The 25,602-nt window shown below is 53.4% G+C and overlaps 1 protein-coding gene across 2 annotated transcripts in view; it reads left to right on the top strand.

Moving 5' to 3' along the window:
- CELSR1 (cadherin EGF LAG seven-pass G-type receptor 1) overlaps positions 1–25,602 on the top strand; it is a 185,724-nt gene that overhangs the window by 93,042 nt on the left and 67,080 nt on the right. For both annotated transcript variants that reach the window (XM_034951717.4, XM_034951716.4), the window contains exons 3-5: positions 8,575–8,797; positions 11,697–11,812; positions 14,501–14,589. In XM_034951717.4, coding sequence (XP_034807608.3) covers positions 8,575–8,797; positions 11,697–11,812; positions 14,501–14,589 — 428 coding nt within the window. The remainder of the gene's footprint in view (positions 1–8,574; positions 8,798–11,696; positions 11,813–14,500; positions 14,590–25,602) is intronic.

The following is a 25,602-nucleotide window of genomic DNA, read 5'->3' as shown; positions in this document are numbered from 1 at the left end:
TCATTTCATCAACACCTTTCCTGCACTATTTGAATCAAATACGGGAATTATGTGGTTTTGTAACTCATGGATTAAGTGCAGGCATCAATCATTGGCTTGGAACTGGGGAAATCCTGGCATTTTTTGACTTCATTTCACAAGTGTCTGTCAGTACCTGCTATGGACCCAGCTTTCCCCCCCACCGACCCCCTGCGACCCTCCCTGCCAGGTGCTCAGCATATGCCCTGCACACACCAGGCATTTATTCGGCACTCGCTGTGTGCCTGACAGTCTCAGACTGGCCCCCAAACAGACCCTGTCATTGCCTGCACAGAGCTGGGGAGAGAAACACACGGGGGAACCGTCGTACAAGCAGGGCTGGATGTGGAGCTGGTGGGGCGATTGCTAGAGAGGGGAGATTTTGAGTCCATGAGAGTCCCCAGGGTCACCCTAAGCAGGCAGGTGGCCCGAGCTTCCCCAGAAGGAGAGTGCTCGAGGCAGAGGACAGGTACTGCCAGGGGATGCGGGTGGCCTCCAGGCACTGGAAAGCCACATGCAGAGACTAAGAGAGAGGACGCGGGGCTGGAGGATGGCCTGCAGTGTACGCACAGGGCCATCTGTAGCCGCCCTGGGAGGAGGGAGACAGTGGGGCCGGCACAGGCTCGTGAGTATGGTGTGGAGGGGGCTGGGTGTGTGGCTGGGGGCTGGGCCCTGGGACCCCTTAGGCTGGGGTCTTTATGGAGCAGTGGGAGTCTAGCCAGTGGGACTGACACATGGTGAGGCCAGCGTTGTGGAGGACTCTGCTGTCGCGAGGCAAGGGACAAGTAGGTCTGGAGGCTGTGCGGCAGGAGCAGGGGCCGCGAGGTGAGGGGGCCTGTGGCTGTGCAAGGGGCTGCTGGTGGCAGGAGGGGTTGCAGTGAGGACTCCATCTCTCCCTGGCTGGGTGGGAGGATGAGCTGGCAAAGGCCAGGAGCAGCATCTCCTGCAAGCAGGGAGAACAGCACCCGGGGAGTTCTGGACGCTTCCACCTCCGAAGCATCCACGGGAAAGGCTCTGCCAGCCAGGCGCTGCTGCTCTCGGGGCACTGGGTTTGCAGAGGCTAGAATGTACGCGATTGCAATTCCAGGACAAACACGGAGGGCCACTGTATTGAATTCAGCAGTGGCTCCCAAAATCCTTGTCCACACAGACTCTCAGAATGAGACCTCAGTTGGAAATGGGCTCTTCCCAGATGTAATGAGTTTGGGTCCTTGAGATTAAGTCATCGTGGATTTAGGGTGGACCCTAAATCCAATGACTGGTGTCTTTATTTTTTATTTATTTATTTTTGAGACAGTCTTGCTCTGTCACCCAGGCTGGAGTGCAATGGTGCAATTTTTGGCTCACCACAATCTCTACCTCCTGGATTCAAGAGCTTCTCCCGCCTCAGCCTGCCTAGTAGCTGGGACTACAGGCATGCGCCACCATACCCAGCTAATTTTTATATTTTTAGTAGAGACGGGGTTTTATCACGTTGGCCAGGCTGGTCTCGAACTCCTGACCTCAGGTGATCCACCTGCCTCGGCCTCCCGAAGTGCTGGGATGACAGGCCTGAGCCACTGCACCCAGCCTTATTTTTTATTTTTGAGGCGGAGTTTCGCTCTTGTCACCCAGGCTGGACTATAGTGGTGTGATCTTGGCTCACTGCTAACTCCGCCTCCCGGGTTCAAAGGATTCTCCTGCCTCAGCCTCCCAAGTAGCTGAGATTACAGGCGCTTGCCACCACGCCGGTTAATTTTTGTAGTAGAGATTGGGTTTCACCATGTTGGCCAGGCTCGTGAACCCCTGATCTCAGGTGATCCACCCACCTCAGCCTCCCAAAGTGCTGGGATTACAGCCACGAGCCACCGCTCCCGGCCTGGTGTCTTTAATAACAGGAAGGAGAGGGAGATTTGACGGCCTTGTGAGGACACAGCAGAGATTGGAGAGATGCAGCCATAAGCCAGGGATGCTGGGAGCCACTAGAAGCTGGTAGAGGCAGGAGAGATCCACCCTGGAGCCTCCAGAGGGAGCTGGGCCCTGCTGATGCCTTGATTTTGGACTCCTGGCCTGTGCAACTGTGAGACAATGAATTTCTGTTGTTTTAAGCCTCCAGTTTGGGGTCATCTGTTACGGCAGCCACGGGAAACACATACAGCTACTTTCTGAAAATGAAAACAAACAAAAAGCAAAGCAAATACAAGTCCGCATTAAAAAAGCAAACCAAACCAAACCAACAATTCCATGGAGATTAGTTTTATTTGCCACATATTCAGAGGAGCAAGACCTTTTCAGCGAGGGGCAAACACCTGTGGCTGGGTTTGCTGTGCTCTCACGGGCATTAGCAGCCACCTGTTGATCTCTGGTCCCTGCAGAGGTGCCCCCCTCGGGGGCAGGACAAGCTTATGTCTGTCAGCCTCCCTTTCACAGGGCAGCCTGAGGATATCGGGGGCCACTAAAAATCAAATTTGGAAGCAGGAATGCCGGTCTGCAAGTTCAAATTCAAACCTTCCAGATACAGAGCGCTGTCTTCACTCAGGGCTGGCCACCTTTTCCTGGGCCTTTTAGAGGAAATCCCAGGCTGGAGGTGAGAAGCCGAATCTTCCAGCCCTCAGATGAGGGGAGAGTGAGTTCCGACCCAGAGCAGGTGGGACCGGGAAGCTATGTGGAGGTCATGGGCCTGGGCCTCACTTTCCTCTGGGAGAGTCTGAGCCCCGGGCCCAGCCTGGGTTCTTACTACCTGGGACAGACAGAAGCGGCTGTGGGAAGGGCAGGGCTGGGCCCCACAGGCCCTTTGTTTGCCGTCGCGGTTGGGTGAGTACACCCAGCCTCTCCCGGTGGCTTTGTTATTCCAGAGTGTGCTGTGCTTGGCCACTGGCTGGAACTTGGAAAGCAAACACTCCCAAATGTCACATATTTTAAAAGTAGAAACAAGATAATTTGAAGTGTCCAAAGGAGGAGAAATATACCTTAAGCGTCACACCTCCCGTGAACGCACGGGATTTACAAAGGCCAGGAAGCCACGAGCACTGACTTGCTCATATGAGTGTGCAGCTGGGTGTGCAGGTATGCACCTGTATGTGACAGGATGTGAGGTGTCTGTGAGGGTGTGTCAACGCATGTGTATGTATGTGTGTGTGTGTGAACAGGTGTATGGACATGTGTAGACGGGAAATTGTGAGTGCATGTGTGAATACATGTGGAAGGTTATAAGCATTGTGCAAATGTGTGTGCAGGTGTGTGTGTGCACATGGCCCGCCTGCAGGGCGGCGGGGTGCAGCATCTGTGGTGGGCTGACCCCCATAGCGGGGAGTGGTAGGGAGGTTAGCCTCCAGGGGTGCTGGGAGCCTGGATGAGGGTCTAGGGCTGGATCCTCTCTGTCTGCTTTAACTGAGTGGGGTGGGAAACCCCTCTGTTCCCATTTCCCTGGGGGCAGCCCCTGCCAGTGCAGAACAGGCAGATGGGATCCTGCCCTGACTCCTGGGGTGGAGGGGAAAGCACCCCCCTGGCCTGTGCCTGGCTCTGACCCGGTGTCAGCTCTGGTGCCTGCGAGCCCTCGGGGTTACTGGCGTGGAGGCCGTGCATGCTCATGAAATTGAGCAAAACGTCAGCGATTTCAGCCCTTCTCGTTCTCGAGAGGGCTTCATACTGGAATCTGGAGTCACCTTGGCTTAGCCAGTTACACATTCTTTTTTTTTTTTTTTTTTCTTAAGAGACGGAGTCTCGCTCTGTCCCCCAGGCTGGAGTGCCGCAGTGCGATCTCAGCTCACTGCAAGCTCCGCCTCCCGCGTTCACGCCATTCTCCTGCCTCAGCCTCCCGAGTAGCTGGGACTACAGGCGCCCGCCAACACACCCGGCTAATTTTTTTTTTTTTTTTGTATTTTTAGTAGCGATGGGGTTTCACCGTGTTAGCCAGGATGGTCTTGATCTCCAGATCTCATGATCCTCCCGCCTCGGCCTCCCAAAGTGCTGGGATTACAGGCGTGAGCCACCGCACCAGGCCCAGTTACACATTCTTAGGTGCTGCAACCTGGTAATGAAGAGTGGGAGATGCCTGGGGGAAGCAGAGGGAGAACTCAGATTCCTCAGAGGCACCATTTACCTCTGATGATTGTTATGCTGATTATAAATCAGTTTCATTTGTTCTTCAAAAGCTCATTGGAAGCATTCCCTTGGAGGATTGACAGGCTTCCCTAAAACGACTGAACTCACTGAAATCAGCCCGTGGCTGAGGTTGGCCTCCCTGAGAAACAGACTCCAGGCCCCAGCTCAGGAGGCAGCCGGTGTCCAGGAGCCTTCAGGAGCCACAGCTGGGGGCAGGGAGGGGCCCTGGCCTGGGCAGAGGGGAGGTCGGACTGCCCTGCAGGTATACAAGGCCTCAGCCACCCCACAGCGTGCTGCAGAGCTGGGATGGCCCCTCGGGGATGGCCTGCGTTGGGCAGTCTGATGGTCACTGTGTCCACCCTGACCCATTGCTGGATGGGGGCTGCCCCAGCGAGGGCAGTGGAACTGGGCCGGGAGGCGGAATCTGAGTGCAGGGTCTCAGCTGTGAGCCGTCAGCAACCCACACCCCAGAGCCCCGTCCTGGAGGGGAAGGGTGGGGAGTATACCTCAGCACCTACCCTTGATAGCACCTGATTTCTTTTTTTTTCTTGTTGTTTGTTTGAGACGGAGTTTTGCTCTTGATGCCCAGGCTGGAGTGCAATGGCACCATCTTGGCTCACTGCAACCTCGGCTCCCCAGATTTAAGCAATTCTCCTGCCTCAGCCTCCCGAGTAGATGGGATTACAGTTGTGTGCCACCGCACCCAGCTAATTTTGTATTTTTAGTAGAGATGAGGTTTCACCATGTTGGTTAGGCTGGTCTTGAACTCTCGACCGCTGGTAATCTACCCGCCTCAGCCTCCCCAAGTGCTGGGGTTACAGGCGTGAGCGACTGTGATCTCTTTATTTTTAAAAATGGATAATAAAGTTTAATGTTCACTAGTCTTTTAAAATTGCCAGTTGTCTCATACATATCTGCTCTGGACAGAATGGTGCCCTCATAAATTTCTACACTGAAGCCCTATGCCCCAGGATGGGCTTTAGGAGGTGATTAGGTTTAGATGAGGTCATGGGGTGGGGCCCCCAGGCTGCAATTAGGGTCCTTGTAAGAAGAGGAAGAGACCACAGCCCTCTCCCTTACGCAGCAAGAAGGCACCATCTGCTAGCTAGAAAGACCTCCACAGAGGCCACCTCAGCTGGAAGCATGATGTTGGGCTTCCAACCTCCAGAGCTCTGGGAAGTAAGTGTCTGTTGTATAAGCCCCCGATCTCTCATGCTTCATTATGGCAGCCCAAGCAGACTGAGGCATCGTAAGTGTGTTTTCATTCTGTCTGTTTGAGTTGGCATCAAATTAGGCTGCCCCACACGGCAGCGGCTGTGTGAATCCCACTGGCCGTCCGGATCGTGGTTGGAGGCCTCTCGGGGGACATTGCAGGTGCCTGTCCAAAGGGCCCATCGTGGAGCCATCCCACTCTGGGGACTCCAGCGAGGTCTGGGCTCCAGGAAGATGCTGCCATTTGAAGGGTACGCTGGGTCATGCACTGAGCATCCTCACATTGGATGTCCCCCTGGTTCCATCTTTATAGCAGTCTCTCTCTCTTTTTTTTTTTTTTTGAAATGAAGTCTCGCTCTGGCACCTGGGCTGGAGTGCAGTAGTGTGACCTCGGCTTACTACAACCTCTGCCTCCCGGGTTGAAGCAGTTCTCCTGCCTCAGCCTCCTGAGTAGATGGGATTACAGGCACCCGCCACCACGCCTGGCTAATTTTTGTATTTTTAGTAGAGACGGGGTTTCACCATGTTGGTCAGGCTGGTCTTCAACTCCTGGCCTCAAGACATCCACCCACCTCAGCCTCCCAAAGTGCTGGGATGATAGGTGTGAGCCATTGCGTCTGGCCTGTGGCAGTCTTTTAACAACCCAAGATGACCAGAGCCATGAAGAAAAAAATGGATAAATATGATCACATACGGACAAAAAATTTCTGTGGGGCTACAAATACGTAAAACCTAATGTTACACATTAAGCTGGGGGAAATTGCCACGAAAATGACAATCGTTCCTTCCCTAATTTACAAGGAGCTTCTATAACACAATGGGAGCGGGACCAAAAACCCAGCAGAAAGACAAACTCAGGCAGCTTCTAGGAAAGAGAGTGTCAATTGTCAATAAAACAGGAAAAGATGCTGGCCTCATCAAAGATAAATGCAAATGAAAAGATCGTTGAGATCCATTTGTCAGAGATGCAAAATATTTTAAAGATTGATCATACTGGCCGGGCGCGGTGACTCACGCCTGTAATCCCAGCACTTTGGGAGGCCAAGGCAGGCGGATCACGAGGTCAGGAGATGGAGACCATCCTGGCTAACACGGTGAATCCCCGTCTCTACTAAAAATACAAAAAATTAGCCGGGCGTGGTGGCGGGTGCCTGTAGTCCCAGCTACTCGGGAGGCTGAGGCAGGAGAATGGTGTGAACCCGGGAGGTGGAGCTTGCAGTGAGCCGAGATTGCGCCACTGCACTCCAGCCTGGGTGACAGAGCGAGACTCCGTCTCAGGGAAAAAAAAAAAAAAAAAAAAAAAGAAAGATTGATGATACCTAGTGTTGAAGAGACAAAACAAAATTCTGTGATCTGTGTTGATGGGAGTGGGTATGTGCAGCCTTTTGGAGATGGCAGTTTGGAAATATCCATCAAAATGTCGCTTGTGGCTGGGCGTGGTGGCTCATGCCTGTAGTCCCAGCACTTTGGGAGGCCAAGGCGGGCTGATCCCTTGAGACCAGCCTGGCCAACATGGTGAAACGCTGTCTCTACTAAAAATACAAAAATTAGCCGGGCGTGGTGGCTAATTGATTGGATCCGGGAGGCGAAGGTGACAGTGAGCCTCGGTCATGCCACTGCACTCCAGGCTGGGTGACAGAATGAGACTCTGTTTCAAAAAAAAATGATGTCACTTGTGGGTGACCTTTGAGCAGTGTTTGGGATTTTCTCCAGAGAGTCTTAAAGCACACCAAGGTTTATATAGCAGAATGTTTACTGAAAAGTCACTTGCCATAAACGAAAACTAGAAATGGCCCACATGCCCGTCGATTGGATGTGATTGATGTAAGTTTTGACATGGTCCTCTGATGGAATACTGCGATTTGAGACAGAGTCTCTCTCTGTTGCCCAGGCTGGAGTACAGTAGTGCAGTCTCGACTCACTGCAGCCTCCGCCTCCCGGGTTCCAGCGATTCTCCTGCCTCAGCCTCCCAAGTCGCTGGGATTACAGGCGTGTGCCACCACACCCAGCTAATTTTTGTATTTTTAGTAGAGACGGGGTTTCCCCATGTTGGCCAGGCTGGTCTCAAACTCCGGATCTCAGGTGATCCGTCCACTTTGGCCTCCCAAAGTGCTGGGATTACAAGCACGAGCCACCACGCCCGGCCCACGCCATACTTTTTGCACTGTGTTTTTTGTTTGTTTAGTATGTGAATGTAATACTTTAATTTTAAAATGCATTCATTTAAAATTCTGTAACTGGGAGAGAATGTTGCTGGGAATTTTCTGGTCGTTGGAAGCCCCTGAAGGTCTGTGAGGGGTCTCCAGCCAATGTCCACCCCATGTGGTGGAGGCAGGGGAGGCAGCATGGGCTGTGCAGATTGCGGCTCACCATCCCTGTCTGGGGGCGGGAGTGTCACCAGCCACACACCTGGTTGCTGGAGGATGCAGCGGCCAGTCCAGGAACAACTGGGTCGAAGCATGGCGAACACTGAGACCCTCCGAGCAGATGAGGTTCTGAGCACTCCTGGTCTGAGGGCGGATGGAGAGAGGCAGTGTGCTGTGGGCTGCCTGGCTGGTTTTCTGGGAAAGCTTCCAGAACCTTCCTGTCACAAAAGAGTTTAAACTCTGGGAAGGACATCAGAGTAGGGTGGTGCCTGCCCTTCAGGAGCTCACAGGCTGGTGGGCGAGACGGGCCAGATTAGAACCGGGTTGGAATCCAGGGGTGGCCAGACAGTGCCGAGGGGTCTGTGTGAGGGATGGGAGGGCGGACGGCAGTCAGGGCGGGCGGCCTGCTCAGAAGGTGGCCTTTGGGTCATGTGATGGCAGCATGCTCCAGATCTCTGACGAGGCTGTGCTGTGTTCTGCTGTGGCACGGGCATAGGTGGGGGGAGGGGCCTGAGGTGCTCTGGTCTGTTTCTAGGCGTTCCCCTCAGAAGAGTCCAGCTCAGCCTGCAGGGTGCTCAGAACGGGGTTGGAGGCTGGGAAGGGCTCATTGCTGCCGTTTCTTTGACCCCACAGAGTGCTTTTTGGAAACCCCTTGGCCACCATCCTTAGCTTGCCCACCAGGAGCTGGGTGCAGCCGACTCTGGCACGGCTCTGGGCAAGTCCTTGAGAACTCAGGGGTTTCTGTTCATGTCACAGACCTGTCCTGGAGTCAGTCGGGTTTTCTTTCAGCAGCTGACTGTGTGGCTGGGGTGTGTCCAGGGTCTGCGACAGGCTCGTTGGCTTTTCCCTGGCTGGTCGGTAACCTCCACTCTGGCATCTTCCTCTCGCCCCCCAGGAGAGCACTGTGAGGTGGATGCCCGCTCAGGCCGCTGTGCCAACGGGGTGTGCAAGAATGGGGGCACCTGCGTGAACCTGCTCATCGGCGGCTTCCACTGCGTGTGTCCTCCTGGCGAGTATGAGAGGCCCTACTGTGAGGTGACCACCAGGAGTTTCCCGCCCCGGTCCTTCGTCACCTTCCGGGGCCTGAGACAGCGCTTCCACTTCACCATCTCCCTCACGTGAGTGTGCGTCCCGCCGTGCCACACGGGGCTCCCTTTAGGAAAGGGGCGAGCTTCTCCGTGCACCCCATCCCTCTAGATCGTGACGTCGATGTCCTCCGTGTGTGGCCTTTGATAGTTGAGTAGCTCCAGGCCAGGCGCGGTGGCTCACGCCTGTCATCCCATCACTTTGGGAGGCCGAGGCGGGTGGATCACCTGAGGTTGGGAGTTTGAGACCAGCCTAGTCAACATGGCAAAACCCCATCTCTACTAAAAATATAAAAATGAGCTGGATACAGTGGTTTACGCCTGTAATCCCAGCTACTCAGGAGGCTGAGACAAGAGAACAGCTTGAACCAGAAGGTGGAGGTTGCAGTGAGCTGAGACTGTGCCACTGCACTCTAACCTGGGCAACAGAGCGAGACTCCATCTCAAAAATAAACCACAAAAGCTTATTCCTTCTGTGTCTTTGTTTGTACCCCTTAACCCACTTCTCTTCAGCCCCTTCCCTGCTCCCTCCCCAGCCTCTGGTGACCACCACTATCCTCTCCACCTCAATAACGTTTAATTAAATGTCTGCACAAGGGAATGTTATGCTGCTGCTTGTCAGATTCTGTATGTCTGAGATTATTGCACTGGACAATTATGAACAGTTTCCCTTATGTGTGATGGTGGCTAAACAATCAGAGCTGACACTAAATCACTGAGGGTTTTGTAGGGAATACCTTTAAAAGTAAAATCATAAGGTGTCTCCCCAAGTTTCCAGGGCAGTGACACTTTGGGAGCGGTGGGGGCTGTGGGCAGGGCCCTCTTGAGCCTCTGAGAGCCGCTGTGAGGGGCCGGGTTGGGGGGCACGTAGCTGCTTTTGTTTCAGGTAGGTGCTTTCATAGCCCCTTCTCCTCTTTCTAGTTTCTCTTTGCCAAGTGTCCAGGCTCCCAAGTGGGCTCCGGGCTCCGTTCCCAGCTGCCTCTCATCCCCACAGCTCTTTGTTCTTTCCTTCTCCTTCCCTGGCCCCCGTCTCTGGGCCTTGGTTTCTGTTTTCTGGCCTTTCCTTTTTTTGCTTTTGCTTGCATTGTTCCAACCCTCCCCTCGGCTTTGGGTCCCTTCTTTATTGCTCCATCGCCAGCGGTGTACGTGTGCTTGCCAGGGGGGCCGTGCAGGACTGTTTGACACTGACACCGCCCACCAGCCCCCACCTGGGTCCAAAGGGAACCGCACAGAAGTGAAACCTACCAAAGGCAATCAGGTATGACCCAGGGGCTGAGTCTCAGGAAACAAGCCTGCACTGAGTTGGTCCCGTCGTCATTAAGATCCCTTCTCCCTGTTCATTCCCTGCCCAAGCATCAGTGTGCTGTGTGGGTATTTTTCTTTGTGTTTGTCGTCATTTCTTGCTTGCATTCTAAAGAGAGGGGGTTTGGGGGACAGTTGGGAACCATCAGTTTTTTTTTTTTTTTTGAGACGGAGTCTTGCTTTGTTGCCAGGCTGGAGTGCAGCGGCGGTATGATCTCGGCTCACTGCAACTTCCGCCTCCCAGGTTCAAGCAATTCTCCTGCCTCAACCTCTTGAGTAGCTGGGATTACAGGTGCCCACCACCATGCCCGGCTAATTTTCGTATTTTTAATAGAGACGGGGTTTCACCATGTTGGCCAGGCTGGTCAACCTGACCTCAGGTGATCCACCCACCTCGGCCTCCCAAAGTGCTGGGATTACAGGCGTGAGCCACCGGCCAGCCGAAACCATCAATTTTAACTCAAGAGAAAAGGCTGAGGTCAGATGCTCCAGGCTGGCTGAGGCCGACTCCTGCTGCAGGAAAATGGATAAACCAACCTTAGGTTAAAAGGAGTTCCTGCCGTGGATCTCTGATGGTGGAGACACCCAGCCAGCTCAGGAGCCAGTCCCAAGCTCACTCAGGAGGTTTGCCAAGTTCTCTGAAACCAGGGAGGTGGGGGAGGTGTTGTGGTGATTTGGATCTGAAGACCCCCTGCCCGGGGCCCCTGGGTGGGAGAAGGATTTCTGAGAATTTGATGATCTCCTGCCCGAGCAGGTGGTTTTTTGCTCAGCGTGCTCTAAGTTCTGACAGGCCTGTTCGTGTTCAGGCGTCTGTTCATGCCTCTTCCTTTCATTTATTCACACAGCCCATATTAAGCACTGATATGGACCAGATCTTCTTTGGGTTCTGGAATGCAGCAGGGAATGAGAGCTGCGGTTCCTCCCCTTATGGATCATACATTCTTATAAACCAATGAGTCAGCAGCATGATTTCAGAAATTAACTGAGTGATGTCTTAGGCTGATGGGAGGTGAGGGCAACGTAGAGTACAATGAGTCAGGGTAAGTACAGCTGGGTTGACCCCTGAGTGATCTGCAAAGCCTGGGAAGATTGTTTCTGGCATAGGGGGCAGCTGGTGCAAAGGCCCTGGGGTCTTTTTGACCTGTGTTTGGGAGCCAAAAGATGCTATTGTGGCTGAGTGCCGGGGGGAGAGGCCATAAGAAGGGTCCTTCCATAGCATCATCCCTGCCTGGGAAGGTACCGCGTCCCCATGCCCTGACGCACACACGAGGGGATCTGTTCACAGCAGCAGAAAATGTACAGCACGTGCTTTGCCCAAACACATCAGTAACAGATGTCCTGGCCGCTGGTCGTACTTGTAGCATGTTGTGCAAATGGGATATTTTTTGCATTCTACAGGCTGTAGTAACCAGACTCCCCATGGATTCTGGTTTGCTGCTTCCAGAAAAGAACCCTGCTTATCAAGCTCGATGGGCTGTCTGCTCCTATGAGAAGGACGCATGCCTGACACCATTCTTTCCTGAATCGTAGCCCCACGTGCTTGCCCTCCTCCGGCTGGACTTGTCATTCCTAGGCAGCCTTTGGACCCTGGGGTCTTCATCCTGTGATGTGCCTCTGCTTGGCCCCACAGGTTTGCCACTCAGGAAAGGAACGGCTTGCTTCTCTACAACGGCCGCTTCAATGAGAAGCACGACTTCATCGCCCTGGAGATCGTGGACGAGCAGGTGCAGCTCACCTTCTCTGCAGGTGGGGCCTTCTCTCCAGGAAGGGCAGCTCTGAGCAATTCACAGATACTTTGTGGGTTAAAACGACCCTCACCCTGTGCAGCGCCTCCAAGCTGCTTACCCTTTCATCCCTCAATTGTAGGTCCAGGAACCTGTCTTATTGAAGAAATCCAAAGTACACAAAGATGTTCATAACAGGCCGGGCGTGGTGGCTCACGCCTGTAATCCCAGCACTTTGGGAGGCCAAGGCGGGTGAATCACAAGGTCACGAGATCGAGACCAGCCTGACCAACATGGTGAAACCCTGTCTGTACTAAAAGTACAAAAATTAGCTGGGCGTGGTGGTGCACGCCTGTAATCTCCGCTACTCAGGAGGCTGAGGCAGGAGAATTGCTTGAACCTAGGAAGCAGAGGGTACAGTAAGGTGAGATCACGCCACTGCACCCCAGCCTGGTGACGGAGTGAGACTCTGTCTCAAAAAATAATAATAAAAAGATGTTCATAACAGTGTTATTTATAGTGCTGGAAATGTGGACGATCTGGTTCATGTTTTCAGAAACCAAGGAATCATTAAATTGTGGTACATCTCTAGATTAAAAATGTCAACGCTGGCCGGGTGCAGTGGCTCATGCCTGTAATCCCCAGCACTTTGGGGGGCCAAGGCAGGCAGATCACCTGAGGTCAGGAGTTAGAGACCAGCCTGGCTAACATGGTGAAACCCCATCTCTACTGAAAATACAAAAATTAGCCAGGTATGGTGGCACTTGCCTGTAATCCCAGCTACTCAGGAGGCTGAGGCGGGAGAATTGCTTGAAACTGGGAGGTGGAGGTTGCAGTGAGCCGAGATCATGCCATTGCACTCCAGCCTGGGTGACAGAGTGAGACTCCAACTCAAAAAAAAAAAAAAAAAAAAAAAATTTTTTTTTTTTTTTGGACAAGGCTGGCCAGGCAAGGTGGCTCATGCCTGTAATCCTAGCACTTTGAGAAGCCAAGGCAAGCAGATTGCTTGAGCTCAGAAGTTCAAGACCAGCCTGGGCAATATAGCGAGACTCTGTCTCTTTTAAAAAAAATATATCGACAAGGCCATTAAACATGTTATTCCAGTTGTTAGAAAATAACATTTCTCCAGACTGCCAACAGGTATATCTGTGTTTTTCTGGCACACATGACTTTTTTTTTGTTTTTGTTCTTCTTTTGAGACAAAGTCTTACTCTTTCACCCAGGCTGGAGTGCAGTGGTGCAATATCGGCTCACTGCGACCTCCACCTCCCAGGTTCAAGCGATTCTCATGCCTCAGCCTCTCAAGTAGCTGGGAATACAGGCACGTTTCACCATGCCCGGCTAATTTTTGTATTTTTAGTAGAGACAGGGTTTCACTGTGTTGGCCAGGCTGGTCTTGAACTCCTGACCTCAAGTGATCTGCCCACCTTGGCCTCCCAAAGTGCCGGGATTACAGGTGTGAGCCACCAGGCTCAGCCTGGCACACTTGACTTTCAGGAGTGAATTCTGCCATCTCCTCCTTCACCTGGAAGTTCACCAAGATGGCTCAGAGGTGCTTCTGTCTCTAGAACCCTGGTCCGTGTTGAATGACATGTGTGTGATGGTGGAGGATGGAGCTTGGTTTTCTATACACAATAAAGAAAGGGAGGCACCTGTAACAGCAGCCAACCACCATGGGAGAGGTGGCCATAGCCCTCCGGGCTCTGTGAGGTGGGATTAGGCTATTCCCCTGGCCAGTGTCTCCCACACCCGTTTCCAGAACTCCTGTTGGTTCCCTGGAGGTGGTATTCTCTGCCCGGGACCTGGTACCCACCGCACCTGTCCTTTGGTGCCCCTGAAGCTCCTTCCTCCCAGCTGCTGCTGCTGACTCAGGGTTGTGCCCCAGAATCCCCAAAGGGACTCGCCCGCCCCACTCCAGCAGGAGCTCAAGGGGTGGAAATGACAGATACCCCAAAGCAGAGATGCACAAGAGACGCGTCCGCGACCTCACGATGGGACGTGTTACGTGGTTTAAGAGTTGTTAAAAGCCTGAGATGACATTTATTTGATTAAGTGACCTAAAGGGGAATTGGTTTTGATGATTTTGTCTACGCTGATGCAATGCATAGGAAAAAGGGTTCGACCCCTGCTGCGGTGTAGGTGTGACTGCTGCTGGTACAGACAGATGGGTTTTCCGTGTTTATATTTTTTCATATTTAGAAAAGGAACAAGGCCAGGCGCGGTGGCTCACGCCCGTTATCCCAGCAGTTTGGGGAGGCCAAAGCAGGCAGATCACGAGGTCAGGAGTTCGAGACTAGACTAGCCAACATGGTGAAACCGTCTCTACTAAAAATACAAAAATTAGCCGAGTGTGGTGGTGGGTGCCTGTAATCCCAGCTACTCAGGAGGCTGAGGCAGGAGAATCTCTTGAACCCAGGAGGCGGAGGTGGCAGTGAGCTGAGATTGCGCCACTGCACTCCAGCCTGGGTGACAGAGCAAGACTCCATCTCAAAACAAACAAAACCAGAAAAGAGGAACAAGAATTACTTTTGTAACCAGAAAAGAAAGTGGATGGAGTGGTGGGCGCCTCCCACCATGGTGCCGTGGGGAGGGGAGGGGGGACGTGGCCATGTGCACCTGTCTCTCCCTGATGCCTCACAGCCCAATCCTCGGTCCCCAGTAGGCCCCGCCAACCCCTGTTTTCTCTCTGGGTCTCCCTCCCACCATGCAGGTGAGACAACAACGACCGTGGCACCGAAGGTTCCCAGTGGTGTGAGTGACGGGCGGTGGCACTCTGTGCAGGTGCAGTACTACAACAAGGTAAGATGGGCCCCACCACTTCCCCCAGGCCCCGGGGCGGCTCGAGAAGGTGCCCTGGGGCGAGGCGCAGTGGCTCTCGCCTGTAATCCCAGCACTTCGAGAGGCCAAGGCAGGTGGATTACCTGAGGTCAGGAGTTCGAGACCAGCTTGGCCAACGTGGTGAAACCCTGTCTCTACCAAAAATACAAAAATTAAAAAATTAGCCGGGTGTGGTGGCGGGTGCCTGTAATCCCAGCTACTCAGGAGGCTGAGGCAGGAGAGTCACTTGAGCCTGGGAGGCAGAAGTTACAGTGAGCCGAGATCGTGCCACTGTATTCCAGCCTGGGTAACAGAGCGAAATTCCATCTAAAAAAAAAAAGAGGAAAAAAGGTGCCCTGGTAGATTTTCTGTCTTGAGACATTTGTGCTCTGAATTTTTTTTTAAAATGTGCTATTGGAAAAAATGGTTTAGGAAATGCACATTTGTGGAGGGTCTGTGTAAATACACCTGAGCCCTGTGCTGGGGTCATAGTCCCACCCAGAGCTCTGGGTCGGGGGGTACACAGGGACCCCGGAGATCTCCTGCACTGTGGGAGGGACACAGAAAGGGCTTATTCATTTGCAGCCACCTTGGCCAGAGTCTACTAGTGGCTGAAATTCTGGGCTGTTCATACACGGCTCTGTAGCCAAAATCGTCCACTGTACCTGGGTGTAACTGGAGAGCCAGAACACTCTCCAAGGAAGTGTCGTGAAGGCTGGGTGGTTTTGGTTTCACTTTATTTTGCTGTTCGTTGGCTTGTAAGGAAACACATTGTTTTTTGCATCAAAATGCTGTGCTTTCCACGGCTGTGATTTTGCAAATCCCTTTTCTCTTCTTGGGAAGCTCCAGGGTGTGCCCCCGCGTGTTCGTGGGTCTGCGTGGGTCTTACCGGCTCCTCCTGGAGCCTGGCCACCCCACCTGTGCCCCGCTTCCCGGACTTCACAAGGCTGTGGCCTAAGCTTGGTCGGCAGACGAGGGCTCCTCTGTCCTCCAAGAGAATCGAGCCAGTCCTTCTATGGAGATAGCATCTTCCTTCTTTCACAGCCACTGTGCCTGGCTGCGACTTGCCAGCCATTGGGGTCCAGCCAGTGGGCCTGAGGTCGTAGTGTCGCCTCCACTGGCTTTCACTCTCCTTTCCATGCTGGCCACCGGCGTCCCTCCGCCTCCCTGGCCCGCCCCTCCCATCTGCCTTGAATATCCCATCATCTCCCAGGCATGCCACACAGACTCCAAGTAGTGGTCACCTGCACAGAGACCATAGTTTTTGTCCTCTGTCCCATCAGTGCCAACCCAGGGCAGGTGGAGCTTGAGCCTCATTTGGGAGGAGGGCAGATGGGAGGTGCTGGTGAGGTTTGGGAGCTGAGTGCTTGCTCGGGGTTTGGGGGGATATTGAGAGAAGGCTGGCAGGTGTCTGGGCAGGGTCTGGGCTGCCGCACATTGGATGTCACCCCTAGTGGGGCTTGGCTGATGTTTGGAGAACCATGTGCTTGACAGAGGTGCAGGGGCTGGTGGGGTGAGGGGCTCAGGGCTGAGCAAGAGGAAGAGGGTAGCCCTCACAGACGCGGATTTATTTGCTGCCATTGTCCATTTCAAAGACCGAGTCTTTTCTTGATACGGTGCCGTCCTGTGGCTGCATGGGGCAGTGCTAGCCAGTGTGAAGCGCGTTCACCTGGGTGACCTGCACGGGTGGCCGTTGGGTCCTGCTGCCTGGCGCTGCCTACTCTGACCCGGTGACCCTTTCTGTTGTGCCCTTCCAGCCAGCTGGGGCTGGACACCAGAGCTCGATGCCCCCTGGGGTGGTGCCTCCCAAGGGCTGGGCCACAGGGGACCCTGGAGACGGTGCCCTATCGTCAGGGAAGCATAGGGCATAGGTGGCGCATTTTCCTTCCTGCACGTATCAGAAGACCAAGTCCAGAGATGAACGTTTTTTGCTGGGGAGGGGGTAGGCAGGGGGAGGTTGAGTCAGCCTTGGTCTCCCCATCAGTGCTCAACAGTCCAGAATCATCATCTGCCTATGGCAGAAGCAACAGTGTGACTGCAGTTGCAGAGGGACTCGCAGCCAGGACGCCACTGTGGCCACCTCTGTCCACACTCCGCCCTGGCTCTGACCACAGTGAGTGTTCACTGGGGCCCGCCTGTGGCTGCCCCCTTCCGGGAGCTCAGAGGAGCAAAGTCCCCATGCAGGACGCCACCTGCACTGTCCCGGAGGAGAGGGGCCTCATGTAAGAAGATAAACAGGACGGTGGATTACCGGGATCCACGGCTTCCGTGTCTAGGGCCGGGTCCTGTCAGCGGTGCCTGAGCACAGCCTCCTGTGTGGGATTAGGCCTTTCCTGCGAGCGCTAGATACTTCTCTCTCTTGCCTGAGGTTATTTGATGGAGGAAACCAACCAGTTTTTACTGTGTCTTTAGGCTTCCATTAGGAGGTCTGACGGGGCCACACACTAGGATGTGTTAGCAGAGATTATGAGCATCAGCCCGAGAAGGAGACAGTACCGCTGCTCCGTGACTTAGTCTCCGAGTGGCAGCTCTGACAAACCCAGGTGCAGAGGCCTCCTCTGGAGCGCACCTGAGCTGGGGGCAGGACCAGTCAGGTTGGGAGCAGTGTGGGGGCCTGGAGGGGTGGCGGGGGCTGGCTTGAGGTCAGGAAGACAATCTTCTGGGGGCTGGTTCCTCTCCTCTCTGGGCCTCCACTTTGTCTCCAATGTCACCTCTGGTCCTGTCCTCCAGCAGCCACCTTGGGGGTGACCTTGGGCCACCAGGGAAGGTTTTGGGGAAGAGGACAGGCTCAGGGTGGGAGGGGACCCCCACGAGGAGGAGGCGTTGGGGCTGGACGATGAGGGGTGTCCAGGGCCATGACCAGTTGAGAGGGGCTCAGGGCTGGGGCTGCAAGGGTGATCTTGAGGGTGGTGGGTGACACAGCCGAGGGAACCCCCCTGCACACGTGTCCCCTGCCTGCCTTGGCTGATGCGGACGGTCATCCCCCCTGCCCCGCCCAGCTGTGTCCTTGCCCCAGCACGCTCCATTTACCTGCCACACCACCTCGCTGGTTTTGGTTTTTGCATTTTGGGGGATGATGAAGAAAACATACTTGAAAAAATTCAGCATACAGCAGTCTGGAGAGGGTGGAAGCATTGGTGCGGGCCGCGCCGCTGCCGCCCACCCTCCTCTCTTCAGTCTCGTTCTCTGTCCCCCGCCCTCCAGAGTGGCTGTGTCTCTGAGGTGTGGGCCACCTGCATTTTAGGTCTGAGCATGATCTCCTGGGTGTTGCCTGTCAGAGTGGCCTCCTGCACTGCGTCCACGTGCAACCTGCGGGGACCCTTCCCCCACCCGCCAGTGTACAGGGCCGGGGAGCTGCCAGGCTGGTGGAGCAGTCAGGGTCCCCACAGGAAGCAGATGTGGTGCTCCAGTGGGACCAGCCCTGGAAGGGTTATTTACAAAGGGGGCTGGGCAGGGCGTGGGGCATCCATGGGAGGCGGTGTGGGACCCAGGGCTGGAGGCAGTGCCAGCGGAGCTGCGATGGCCCTTAGTCCTAGAGCATCAAGGGAAAGGGCAGATTGGAGCCCAGAAAGAAGGGGTCATGGTCAGAAGCCACAGGAGAGGGCTGCGGACCACCCAGGAGGGGCACAGCTAACCTGGGACCCTCCTGACACCCCTCCCCTCCCTCACTCTATCCTCCCGTTTGGCTCCCCACTGGCCAAAGCCACCAGAAGCCGTGGGGTAGGGAACCCTCCCAGGCAGGGAGCAGGCAGAGTCTGTTTATTTTTCCTTTCTGCCTGATGACATTGTAGACGGGAGGGTTTATTGATCTAATTCACCTTCAGCAAAACCAAAGGGTCCATCGGAGTCGGATGTTCTTCCAGGACTGTCGTTTCAAAGGCAGGCACTTGTACATTTGTGTGGCGCTCCGCCAAGCACAGATGAAACAACACAGCCCCCATGCCCACAGCCACGCCGGGAGGTTTGGGGCCGAGTGGAGCATTTTCAGTCATTGCTTCACCCCAGGCTGGTTTTTTGTTTGTTTGTTTGTTTGTTTGTTTTTTCCCCCAAGGCTGGTTTGAAGGTGCGTCCACCACAACTTCAAAAGGGTGAACATGCCTGATGGAAAACGTTCTCCCCACTTGAGAATCGGTTTTGCCCTCATTATGCTTAAGTGTTTGCTGCTCCCCCATCGCCCTCGGCATCCTGGGTGTTTGGGAAGTGTGGGGAGAAGCTTATTCCCCATGGAGACAGTGCTGGGGAGGGGCCGTCTGAAAGGACGGGGATCCTCGGGGCTGCACTGAGCGGGTCATTCCCTTACTGTGCTTCCCTGAGGCTGCCTGCGGGGATCATGTTTAGACCCCACCTTGTTCCAGGAGCTCCTGGTAGGGTCGGGGACACAGACGTGCCAGCAAGATGTTTAACGGGGCCCTGGGGAAGCAAGGGTGGCTCGTGTCCACCTGACCCGGGCATCTTCTAAAGCCAGCTGAGCCTGCCCAGAGCCTGGAGCACAGTCTCCTGGCCAGCTGGGGAGGCAGGTACATGCAGGGGAGGTAGTGCCTGACATGGACACCAGGCAGTGTGGCCCGCTGGGGACCCGTGAGTGAGCTGTGCAGTGAGGCAGTGAGGTGGGGTGCCAGGAGGCCCAGAGCTGCTGGGAGGTCCCGCATGAAGCAGATGTGGGAGGCGGTGAGCAGCCGCATCAGGATTTCCCACCTGGGCACTGCCGCCCCTCGGGGACGATGATCCTTCATTGTGAGGCCTGTTCTGGGCAGCATTCCTGACCTCTGGTCACTAGACTCCAGCTGTTCCCCTAACCCAGATTTGACAACCAAGAGGTCTTCGTCATTGTCAGGCCCCTGAGGTCATGCCCTGGATGAGAACCACTGGGCTAGTGAGACGGGAGCTCAGCTAGAGGGAGTCCTGGTAGCTTCAGGTGGAGATGCGAGACCCTGGGCCGGGGCTTGAGGCAGCAGCCTCTACGTGGGCAGCAGGTGGTCTCCAAGGGGCACTCGGCATCCGTCACCTAGCCGGGGACGGTGCTGTGCTGGTCGCGATCGCCATGCTGGCCACGTGTGGCTAGACCACACGCAGTGAAGCCCCATGCCTGAGCTGGCTGCTGGAGTCCTTGGGACTCTGCCTCGGCAATTTGGCTTCCTCTGGTTCTGGTGATTCTGAGATGGCGCGGGGCTGTCTTTGGCATGCTGCGGAAAGTGCTTTTATAAAGACAGCATGAGGCCCGGTTGCAACAAACCGGAGGACCGGCCTCTGCTTCTGTTGAGCAGAGGATGTAAGTGCTTTGAGATTTCCATGACCTTGAGATGACCCCTAGGTCCTGCTGTCATTAGGGATTGCTCACCTGTTGCTTGTCAGGTCATTCAAAACCTCTTGGGTCTGTGCTGCACATGAAACCCCAGAGTCCCAAGGAGAGTGAGAGATGTACCCCTGGAGCACCCCTGGGGTCAGGGGAGCTTCTCCGTTTCTGCACATGTTCTAAAAACTCGAGGGCTTCCACCCAGACGCTTGGGTCAGGGTGAGGTTTTTTGATGGGACCCTTTCTGGGCTCTACAGATCTGCCGTGGTTAGACAGTTGTGTGGTCCCCTGGGTGAGGCCACGTGGCCTTCCCTTTCCCTCCCTCCTCCTCTCCCTTCCATGTTAATTGAGTGCCAATTACACGCACAGAATCCAACTTACAGAAACGAACTTGGAAGGTATTTAATAGAATATAAGGTCCTCCGACGGCAGAACGTCATACAACCGTTGCCACCAGTGCAGTGGGGTTCTGTGTAGTCAGGTCCTCCGACGGCGGAACGTCATACAACCGTTGCCACCAGTGCAGTGGGGTTCTGTGTAGTCAGGTCCTCCGACGGCGGAACGTCATACAACCGTTGCCACCAGTGCAGTGGGGTTCTGTGTAGTCAGGTCCTCCGACGGCGGAACGTCATACAACCGTTGCCACCAGTGCAGTGGGGTTCTGTGTAGTCAGGTCCTCCGACGGCGGAACGTCATACAACCGTTGCCACCAGTGCAGTGGGGTTCTGTGTAGTCAGGTCCTCCGACGGCGGAACGTCATACAACCGTTGCCAACAGTGCAGTGGGGTTCTGTGTAGTCAGGTCCTCCGACGGCGGAACGTCATACAACCGTTGCCACCAGTGCAGTGGGGCAGTGGGGTTCTGTGTAGTCAGGTCCTCCGACGGCGGAACGTCATACAACTGTTGCCAACCAGTGCAGTGGGGCAGTGGGGTTCTGTGTAGTCAGGTCCTCCGACGGCGGAACGTCATACAACCGTTGCCACCAGTGCAGTGGGGTTCTGTGTAGTCAGGTCCTCCGACGGCGGAACGTCATACAACCGTTGCCACCAGTGCAGTGGGGTTCTGTGTAGTCAGGTCCTCCGACGGCGGAACGTCATACAACCGTTGCCACCAGTGCAGTGGGGTTCTGTGTAGTCAGGTCCTCCGACGGCGGAACGTCATACAACCGTTGCCACCAGCGCAGTGGGGTTCTGTGTAGTCAGGTCCTCCGACGGCGGAATGTCATACAACCATTGCCACCAGTGCAGTGGGGTTCTGTGTAGCGATGAGGGGAAGAGCTCCCAGGATCTTGTTACTAGATTTTAAAAGCCATAGTTGTAGGGTGTATTTTATTTATTTTATTTTTGAGATGGAGTCCCGCTCTGTCGCCCAGGCGCCTTTGTTGCTGTCTTGGCTCACTGCAACCTCTGCCTCCCAGGTTCAAGCAATTCTCCTGCCTCAGCCTCCTGAGTAGCTGGGATTACAGGTGCTCACCACCACACCTGGTTAATTTTTGTACTTTTCGTAGAGATTGGAGTTTCACCATGTTGGCCAGGTTGTTTTCAAACTCCTGACCTCAGGTGATCTCCCTGCCTTGGCCTCCCAAAGAGTTAGGATTACAGGCATAAGCCACTGCACCTGGCTGAGCCTGGTTCTTTTAGTGGAGGGTGGCATTTAGAAATCCAGATCTGGGTGCTTGGTGTGCTCATTGCTTTGGGGTGTCTCACTCCCAGTCTCTCTTACTGGGCAGAGCTAGGACATAGACGTCTGTGTAGGTGTGTGTGTGTGTACATATATACACGCACACACACTTCATATTGATTTTTTTTTCCTATTTATCTATCACTCCCTATTGGAAGCCATGAACTTCACTGGAGCACTGCTGCGTTTGCTCTGCTCTGCACATTCATATCCCCCTGATGCCATCCCAGCCCATTCGTGCTGCTTGGTAACAGAACACACAAGGCTGGGTACTTACAAACCACAGAGATTGATTTCTCTGAGTCCTGGAGGCTGGAAGCCTGAGCACCTGCAGGTTTGGGGCCTGGCGAAGGCCCATTCCTCATAAATGGCAGCGTCTGGGTGTCCTCACATGGCGGAAGAATGCAAGACAGTGGACCCACTCCCATGGACCCTTTTATTGAGGCCCTTATCCCATTCTTGAGGGGCTCACCCTCATGACTTTACCACCTCCTAAAGGGCCCATCTCTTGAAACCATCCCATTGGCCATGAAGTTTCAACACATGAACTTTGGGGGACACTTCAGACCATAGCACCCCCAAATTCCTATATTGAAATCCTCACCCCCAGGGTGATAGTATTAGGAAGTGCAGCCTTTGGGAGGTGATCAGGGTCTCCCGCGAGTGGAATGAATGTCCTTATAAAAGAGCCCCAAGACCGTCCCTCACCCCTTCTGTCATGTGAGGATGTGGTAAGAAGGTGTGGTCTAGGAACCGGGCGGCGAACCCTTGCCAGATGTTCAATCTACCAGCACCTTGATTTTGGACTCGCAGCCTCCAGAACTGTGAGAAACAGATGCGTGTTGTTTACAAGGCGCTCAGCCTCTGGTATTTTGTTACAGCAGCCCAAGCAGAGTTAGAGGTCATTCTTGTTGTTTTTCCTCTTCTATATGTGTAACTCTTTACCAGTTAGAAACCTTGTTCTCATTTTCCTCAGTATAGTTAGTGATTTTTCTCAACCTTCCATTATTTAAACAACCTTCCAACCTCACCAGGCTGCAGCTTCACTCAGCCCCCTCCCCGACTGTCCCCTTCCCAGCTGCTCCCTCCCCGGCTGCCCCCTCCCGGACTGCCCCCTCCCCGGCTGCCCCCTCCCCGGCTGCCCCCTCCCCAGCTGCGCACTTCCCGGCTGCACCCTCCCCAGCCTTGCTGCTCTGCCTCACTCAGCCCTGATGGTACTAGCCGACTCCAGCAGCTGGAGATGGGTCTGCATAGAGACGTGACCGAAATATTTCATTATTCAAAAAAGAAGGGAGGAAGGGAAGAAGGAAGGTTTTTAAAACAAATTTAAAGGGAATAAAAATCCAAAATATCAAAAGCTGTGGGCTGCAGCTAAAGCAGTGCTGAGAGGGAAATGTATAGCACTAAATACTTACATTAGAAAAGGGGGATGTTTCAAATCAATAATCTGAGCTTCTGCTTCAAGAACCTAGAATAAGAACAAAATAAACCCAAAGCCAGCAGAAAGAAGGAAATAATAAAGATAAGAGCAGCAGTCAGTGAAATTGAAACAGCAAAACAATAGAGAAAATCAATGAAACAAAGAGCCGATAACTTTAAGATTAACAAAATCTTTTCAAAGGGGGGGAAATCTTCTAGCGTGACTGATAAGGAAAAGAGAAGACAAATTGCCAATATCAGGAATAAAATAGGCTTTGTAGACGTTAAAAAGGGTAATAAGGGAATAATAAAAAGAACTCTACATGTGTACATTTAAAACCCAGATGCACGGACCAACTCCTCAAAAAACACAAACTACTACAACTCACCCAAGATGAAGTCAGTCCTTTGAATGGCTGTATAAACTATTGAGGAAATAGAATTTGTAGTTTAACATTCCCAAAAAGGAAATCTCCAGGCCCAGATGGCTTCACAAGAGAATTCTAACAAATATTTAAAGAATTACATCAATTCTGCAACGTCTCTTCCAGAAAATAGAGAGCACTTCCCAGTTCAGTTCATGAAGCATTACCCTCATTCCAATACCAGATGAAGACAGACTAAACAAAACCACAGACCACTGTTCCTCATGAATATAGATGCAATTCATGTTGACACAGAAACCTGCACACAAGTGGTACAGCAGCTTTTCATAATATCCCCAAATGGGAGACAGCCCAGATGGCCGTCACTGGGTGAATGGTTAAACAAACTGGTATGTCCGTACCATGGAACAGGGAATACTTCTTAGCACCAAACAACTTCTCACTCTGCTGAGTGGGAAAAGGCAACCCCCAAAAGGACCATACTATGTGATTCCGTTTGTATGACATTGTGTTTTTTTGTTTGTTTGTTTTTTAGACAGAGTTTTGCCTTGTATCCCAGGCTGGAGTGCAGTGGCACGATCTCAGCTCACTGCAACCTCCACATCCTGGGTTCAAGTGATTCTCCTGCCTCAGGCTCCCAAGTAGCTGAGATTGCAGGCACACACCACCATGCTCGGCTAATTTTGTATTTTTAGTAGAGAAGGGGTTTCACCATGTTGGTCAGGCTGGTTTTGAACTCCTGACCTCAAGTAATCCACCCATCTCGGGCTTCCAAAGTGTTGGGATTACAGGCATAAGTCACTGCACCTGGCATTTATGACATTCTTAATACGACAGAATAACAATGGAAAACAGAGTAGTGGTTGCCTGGGATTGGGCTGGGGACAGGAGGGAAGTGGGTGTGGCTATGATAGGACACAGGCAGGGTCCTTGCAGTGATGGAACGTTCTGTCTGGACTGTGTCAGTGTTTGTACCTGGGTTTGATATTATACTATCTTTTTGCAGGGTGTTTCCATGGATGGAAACCGTAAGGGGTACATGGGATATCTCTGTATTATTGTTTTACAATTGCATGTACATCTAAAATTGTCTCAAAATAGAAAGTTTCATCAAAATAACTTTTAGGCCAGGTGTGGTGGCTCACGCCTGTAACCCCAGCACTTTGGGTGGCTAAGGTGGGAGGATTGCTTGAGCCCAGGAGTTCAAGATCAGCCTGGGCAACATAGGGAGAATACATCTCTTCAAAATACAAAGTAAAAAAAAACATTAGCCAGGTATGTGGTGCATGTGCCTGTGGTCCCAGCTGCTTGGGAGGCTGAGGTGGGAGGATTAGTTGGGCCTGGAAGGTCGAGGCTGCTGTAAGCCATGATTGTACCACTGCACTCCAACCTGGGCGAAAGAGTGAGACTCTTGTCTTAAAAAAAAAAAATTTTTTTAAAGATTTACAATATTTGCTGGTATATACATATGTTTTTCTGAAGGATAACCCTATGCTCTCCAAAACAACAAACTTGTGTTTTTTTTCTTTGTTTGTTTTGAGATGCAGTCTCACTCTGTCACCCAGGCTGGCACAATCTCGGCTCACTGCAACCTCCGCCTCCTGGGTTCAAGCCATTCTCCTGCCCTCAGCCTCCCAAGTAGCTGGGATTACAGGTGCCCACCACCACGCCTGGCTAATTTTGGTATTTTTAGTAGAGATGGGATTTCACCATGTTGGCCAGGCTGGTCTCGAACTCCTGACCTCAGGTGATCCACCTGCCTCGGCCTCCCAAAGTGCTGGATTGTAGGTGTGAGCCACTGCACCCGGCCCATACTTGTTAATAGTGCTCATCGGATAGCTTTTTCAAGGTCATAAACTGCCTAAAGCATGGAGTCTTTTTTTTTTTTTTTTTTTTCTGAGACGAAGTTTCGCTCCTGTTGCCCAGGCTGGAGTGTAAAGGCGCGATCTCGGCTCACCGCAACCTCTGCCTCCCAGGTTCAAGCAATTCTCCTGCCTCAGCCTCCTGAGTAGGTGGGATTACAGGCCTGCACCACCACGCCCGGCTAATTTTGTATTTTTAGTAGAGACGGGGTTTCTCCATGTTGAGGCTGGTCTTGAACTCCTGACCTCAGGTGATCTGCCCCCCTCGGCCTCCCAAAGTGCTGGGATTACAGGCGTGAGCCACCGCGCCTGGCCAGCATGGAGTCTTGATCAGATATTTATTATTCCTGGTGAT

This window comes from Pan paniscus, chromosome 23, assembly GCF_029289425.2.
Source record: "Pan paniscus chromosome 23, NHGRI_mPanPan1-v2.0_pri, whole genome shotgun sequence".
In the NCBI taxonomy this organism is placed as follows: Eukaryota; Metazoa; Chordata; class Mammalia; order Primates; family Hominidae; genus Pan; species Pan paniscus.
Note: the sequence above shows the minus strand (reverse complement) of the source record. Positions and strands in the feature narration are given on the sequence as shown.